Raw genomic sequence first — 6,474 nt, 5'->3', positions numbered from 1 at the left:
ACCAGTTGGCGACCCATTGGACTGTATGGGTGTCTACGCCACAGTCCCCCAGCTTCCTAATGAGAATGGGGTGAGAGACAGTATCAAAAGCCTTCCTGAAGTCTAGGAAAACTATATCCACTGCCACCCCTGCAGGGGTGGTTTGAGTGTTGTGTGTTTGTGGTGCTGTGTGTTGTCTGGCATTTGAGAGAGAGCTGCATGTGCCCGCGTGTGTGCAACACTAGATCGCTCCCTGTGGAGGGTGAACAGCAGTGTTGCTGAGTAGCCCAGTTTCTGGTGACCTTCCTGCCGCCCAAACCATTTAGATTTTTTGACCTTCTTGGACTGATTGGCTGGTTTTGGTATTTGGATTGCTACTGTTTTAACCTTGGCTACCTGTTATTCCAACCAGTTCTTCAAGTTGATTGCTGTTCGCTACTAGTTGATATTTAGTAAAACACTGCTGCTATTGGCCTGTGCATTTCCTGTTGTTTCCCATCCTTTTTCCCCTTTTATTTTCACATTCTGTTGTTCTTAATAAATTCCTTTGTAATTTTGTACCCTTAGCCTTGTGCCCTTGTGTTTTCTATACCAACAAAAGTTAGGCTGGGTTCCCAGCTGGCAGTGTTCCAGATGCCAGGACTGCTAATCAGCCTGATTTAACCCAACCCTCATTTGTCCATCCAAACCAGAGTCAAATTTATCTTAGCTGGGTCGGGTCTTTGAAATTTGTCCTGCTACAAGTTGAGTTTTCTAGCTACTAACCCACAGTGCACTCGAAAGAGGAGGCTCTGTTCCTTTCTGTAACTGAAGCACTGACCCTTGCTGAAGCACTGGCTGGCCTGCTTCCCATCTGAGTGTTTTAATCATCCAGCTAGAGGGTCATTCTCATTCTTGGGCTATGAAAATTCATTACATGAAAAATGAAGCTGTGTCAAGAGGAAAGGCTGAGAATGTCCAAAAGAATGATAGTAAGTTTGGGTCTCCCAGAATCACAGTTTACATGGCAAATTGGGTAAGGAATGCATTGAAGGTTTTGACATACGTGCCTCCACTCTGTATATATTCTCCACTATATAAAGAGAGGAATCGTACATTGTTGTAAGTGTATAAATAAAATTAATAAAAAATTCTGGGTTGACACTGTCTGTTGTCAGACTTGCAAAGCCAGATTCCACTTTTTAAGATGGAGTTAACAAGAAAACACATAGGCAGACACATGTACACAGGCATGTTATTTGAGCTGGTCCTGATTGATCCAAGTCAAAACCCAGGACCAAAGAGGAGCAGCACAAACCCACACATAGCCCTTCCAGGCTGTACTGGTGCTAGTAGGTGGCCATGGAGAGTGCAGTCTGACAGGCCTGACCATGTAATGACCTGCAACTAACCTGAGTGAACCAGGAAAGAGCACAATTTATCTCACATATCTCACAAGGACTAAATCAGGACAACAGGTTGTTCTGTAGGATCCCAAGGCAGAAGGCCTTCTCAGAGGAGAAATGTTCCATTTCTCAGAGAAGAATGTTCCTGGCAAACTGGTACTGAGATCACAAATTTATTCTACACATTTGGAGGAATGAAGAGATCCCAGGGACCTGAGGAATGACAATGTGGTAACTATCTTCAAGAAAGGAGATAAGTCTCTGTATGGAGGTACTGCCCTCCTTTCCACAAAAATGACTGCCATTCTTGCAGACAATGAGGAAAAACTGCAGACCACACTGGATCTTCTTGGAGATGCCTACTGAACTTTGGGCTGCTCTCTCAACATCAAGAAGACAAAAGTGCTCTATCAGCCTGCCCTGCAGGGGCCATGAATGTGACCCCCCACCCCAAATGACCATGGAGGGAAAGACCCTGCAGGTAGTCAAGCACTTTCCCTATCTCAGTAGCCACTTCTCCCACAGAATAAACATTGATGAGGAGATCCAGTACAGGACCCAGTGTCCAAGCACCTCCTTTGGGAAACTGCTTTGGTGTGTCTTTATTCACTGTTATCTACAGAAAGACACCAAGATCCAGGCCTACAACACAGTCATTATTCCCACCCTCTTCTACAGATGTGAAACATGGGTGACCTATCACTGTCATCTCAAGAGCCTGGTGAAATATCACCAGCAATGCCACCAAAATCCTCCACATCAAATGGAAACATGACGGCACAAATGCCAGCACCCTTGCTGAAGCCAAGGTTACCATAATTGAGTTGGGGATCCTTAAGCACCAACTTTCCTGGAGCAGACATTGTGTGAGGATGCCAGACTCTTGACTCCCAAAACAAGTGTTCTACTCACAGCTTAGTAATGGTCTGACATCTTGTGGTGGCCAGAGGACATGCTACAAGGACTCATTGAAGGCATACCTCAAGAAATTGGGTGCTGGTATCAAGAGCTGGGAGGAGCTGGCTGCTGACTGACTCCAGTGCCACTGCAACCTCAACCAAGCAGAAGCCCATTTCAAGTTCAAACCTCTTGGACTCAAAGCAAAGGAGAGCAGGGAGAGGAAAAGGAGAGAAATCCTGGCCTATGGCATACCCTCACCTGTGGAAAAACCTGCAGTTTCTGCAGACTGGTCTGTGGCTCAAGGATTGGACTCTTTAAGACACCTCAGGACCAAACAATGAGCTGTGATAGAGATCATCCTTGAATCAAGGGACTGCTAATGACAACACTCCAATTACATTCTACTAAATGCTTGACCATAGTAACACAAGCAGTACAATTAAAACCATTTATCATAAGTCCTATCCAGGGTCCAAACCTAACTGATAAACTCTGAAGACCATTGACTAAACAGTTCTTAAAACCATAAAGGTGAAGACAAGACCTAATAACCTAATCACCTCTGGGCATCTGGATGAAATTCCTTATCATAAAATTCTTTACTTGGCTGTAGAGTCTTCATGATCAACCCCTTTCATTAACATATACCCAAACAAAGTGTAGATAGAAGATGCCATTAATGATTGTATATCCATGATTGTGAACCCAGAAGTTCAGGACCTGAGGAACTGGTGAACTGTGAAATGTGGAACTGAGCAACCAACAAGAGCTGAGAAATTCTAGATATGGCCTACAGCCTCCTCCTGAGCAAGAGTATGTTTTTGCATTGTCTAATCCAAATGCTAGTGAAGCATTTGTTTAGTTTTCCAGTAAAGTGATTCTCTTGAAAAGGTATGCTCTCTCTCTATGCTGAGACTCCTCCTACAAAGTATGTCCCTTTTGTCCTAATTTGGGGATAAAGGTCTTCCTATCAGTGTGCATGTGCTGTGATGATCTACAGAAATTGTCTCTGCTTACAGCTTTTAGGAAAGATGCAAGCATCTTGCACTTTTCTCACCACCCAACTCAGTGTCAGTAAATAAATCCCAGTGGCCCACTGGTAGCTGCCTAACCACAACCCCTGCCCCCCTTTCCTTTTTATGTATGCATAGGCAATGTGCAGTGGGCCAAAACTGAGATGTTCTGCTTGAGCTGTGGTGGGGCAACAGATGGGGGACATCTATTATTTCCTGCACATCTTTCAAAGTCACAGTCCTATGCAGGTGGACATGCTTAATGGTCATACCCAGCTGACTGACCACGGTCCCTACTGTAAGTTTTCCCACACTGAACCAACTGTCCACTGACTGATTGCAATTTAGGGTTGCAATTTCTCAAAGCATGATCGCCGCGCGCTTTTCCACTGACAAAGCAGCTCTTGTTCTGCTGTTTGTGCTGGAGGAATGGGAAAAACTTGGCACGCCCTTCTACTTCTGGAAGTTCTGCAGCCATTGCCATTCATCCCAAGTCTATATCACAAGTTCATCCTACCCATCAGTGCTTTTTTTTAAAAAGCCCAGATGTGCAGCTTTGCCATGTGGAACCAGTCAATGAATACCAGCAGTGACTTGTGATTATCATACATCCTTCACTCCTCTTCTTTGATCACCTACTGTTCATCACAGCACCCTGACTACTGTGGTAGTGGCTGAATGTCCTCAAATGCTCCCCGTCTCTAGAACGGACACAAGAACTCTGTTGCTGTAGATGGGACCAGCATTTTGGATGGTGAAATAGCAGTAGGAGCAGACAGCAGCATCAGGTTTCATGTCTGTTTTGAAAAAAGGTTAAAAACTATAGGATGGAAGAGAGGGAATGGTGGGAACTTGAGTCTCAGCTCCCATAAATGCCATAAACAGTGCTTGTACCCTGTACCACTTAAAAAATGTTTCACATGGCAGGGCATTGGTCTGAGCAGTGGTTCTCAACCTTTTTTGTACCAAGCACCCATTTGTAAATACCGATGGCTAGTCCAGACCCAGTGCCCCTCACTCCCAACCCGCTGCCTTCCCCCCACCCTCAGTGTGGGGGCAGGGAGCAGGTATGTAGGACAGAGGGGGTGTGTGCCCCAAGCAGTCCCTTGCAGGCTGGAACTCTGCCAGCCTCCAAGGGAAAAGCCACAGTTCCCCAGTTTTTTCTCCTTTAAAGGAAAATCCATTTTTCAAGTTTGTTGATCCATTTTTTAAATTTGTTCGTGACCCTTTCATATATTATTGTGACCCACTTTTGGGTCGTGACCCACAAGTTGAGAAACACTGGTGGAGGGGACCCTGGGATGATGCCTACTCTTGGTACACCATGTCTTTCGGTTTCATAACCTCTCCAGCTGAAAATGTACATTGTTGGCAAAAGCAGACAAATGCTATAAGCTTAGCAATGCTGGCAGCCATCTACTGGCAAAAATTCTGTAAGCTTCACAGCACAGACATGGCCTCAGTAATTTTCAGCAATCACTCTAGTGAAAATACACAAGCACCCTGTGTTCACACTATTCTTGGAGTGTGTAATAGTACAGACACATGCTAGGTGTCACTCTGTAAACGAAGAGCAGCTACAAGATCAATACAGATGCTTTTCCAAGGAAGATATACAAGCTGTGTATTTGGAGACATCCTTTTATTTTACTCATAGCTCAAGCTCATTTAAGTCAAGTAGAATTACAATTAGCAGCTGCTAAGCTCTAACAATCTGTCCTCTGATGTTTAAGATGTTGAAGACATCAACAGACAGTTGGCTTTCTAAGGGCCAGATTCTCTTTTTTACACTGATTTGTTGCTTACACTGTGAGCAACCTCATTAATTTCACTGGGATAACTCAGAGTACATTACAGTTTCATACTTTACTGCTCAATACATGTAATGGTAGTAGGAACTGGCCCTGTAAGAAGGAACAGAGACAAAATGACAAAGGTAGAAGCTTAATAAAAAGATTAATTTTGAATATATGTGTTATTTCCTGGTTCCCTGCTTTCCCCTCATTTCCTGGGCATACATCCATGTTGGGGGTTTGTCAGACTGTAAGGAATGGAGGTCCTAAACATTACATAATTTTTTTATCTTTGATGTCCAACTTCCTGACCAGAGACTGACAAGAAGAAGGATAAGAAGTTGTGCTCAGGACTCTCAACACAAGCGCACTTCTGTTTGCCCCCCTGTCAAACCTTCTGGTCAAGGAAACTTGGAACCTGGCTGGGTGACAAATCCATAAATGTTTCTGTTCTTCTGAGAAATGAAGAGCTAAATTTAAAACAAAAGGCAAAGCTCTTCCCCTTCTGGCTTTTGCTCAGAGTCTGTATAGTATGGAGCACTAAGCAGTGGATAATTTTGTTGCAAAGGAGAGTATGTATGACAGTCTTCGAGCCATGAGGTTCCCTGACAGTATGAGCCAAGCCCAGGACTGCTTAGTTCAGCTGCTTCCAGAAAACCTAACAAAGAAAACTACTGACACATCTGTACACTGTGCTTACTTCCACCTTTCCTTTTCCAGCTGTTCCTTTGGTGTAAGTTCAGCTGTCATCAAGAATTTAGGTAACACTGAGCTCAGAAAGCTAAAAAATACCACCAGAAAGACAGAAGCAAAGTGTGAAGAGCTCCAGAGAGAAGACACTGGAGAGGGCTGTGAGCAACAAAGGCAGACCCCATTTTAGTGATGCTGAAATCCAAGGAGAGTGGTCGCTCCTTAAGGAGACGATCCTCCAAGCCCAAAGGAAGGTAATTCCAAAGAGGATCAAAGGGAGCAGGAGGGCACACAAGCCTCCATGGCTCACCAAAAGCATCCGGGAATGTCTCCTTGCTAAAAGGGAGGCGTACACCCAATGGAAAGAATGGGACATCACCAGGGATGACTATACTGCAGTCACTCGGGGATGCAGGGGGGCAGTCAGGAAGGCCAAGGCAGAGATGGAATTAGGACTAGCTTCCCAGATTAAGGACAATAAGAAGTCCTTCTTTAAATACATAGGCGGTAAAAAGAAGGTTCCGGGTAATGTGGGGCCCCTGCAGGATGCATTGGGAAATTTGGTCGTCACACCAGACGACAAAGCTAACATGTTTAACGATTTCTTTGCCTCCGTCTTCCTAAGTAGGGACCAGAGCAGCCACCTCCCTGCTGGGCCCCCCTCAGGCCCCAGGGGAGGCACACCTGGACCAAGGGTTAGCAAGGAACTAGTTA

At 44.9% G+C, this 6,474-nt stretch overlaps 1 protein-coding gene across 1 annotated transcript in view; it reads right to left on the bottom strand.

Annotated features, from left to right (window-relative positions):
- LOC109304218 (potassium channel subfamily K member 17-like) overlaps nucleotides 1–3,755 on the bottom strand; it is a 23,429-nt gene extending 19,674 nt beyond the window's left edge. The window contains exon 1 of the mRNA XM_019526699.1: nucleotides 3,612–3,755. Coding sequence (XP_019382244.1) covers nucleotides 3,612–3,755 — 144 coding nt within the window. The remainder of the gene's footprint in view (nucleotides 1–3,611) is intronic.
- Between the last annotated feature and the right edge of the window lie 2,719 nt (nucleotides 3,756–6,474).

Source organism: Gavialis gangeticus, unplaced genomic scaffold (genome assembly GCF_001723915.1).
Source record: "Gavialis gangeticus isolate Ggan-Ray unplaced genomic scaffold, GavGan_comp1, whole genome shotgun sequence".
Lineage (NCBI taxonomy): Eukaryota > Metazoa > Chordata > Crocodylia > Gavialidae > Gavialis > Gavialis gangeticus.
Note: the sequence above shows the minus strand (reverse complement) of the source record. Positions and strands in the feature narration are given on the sequence as shown.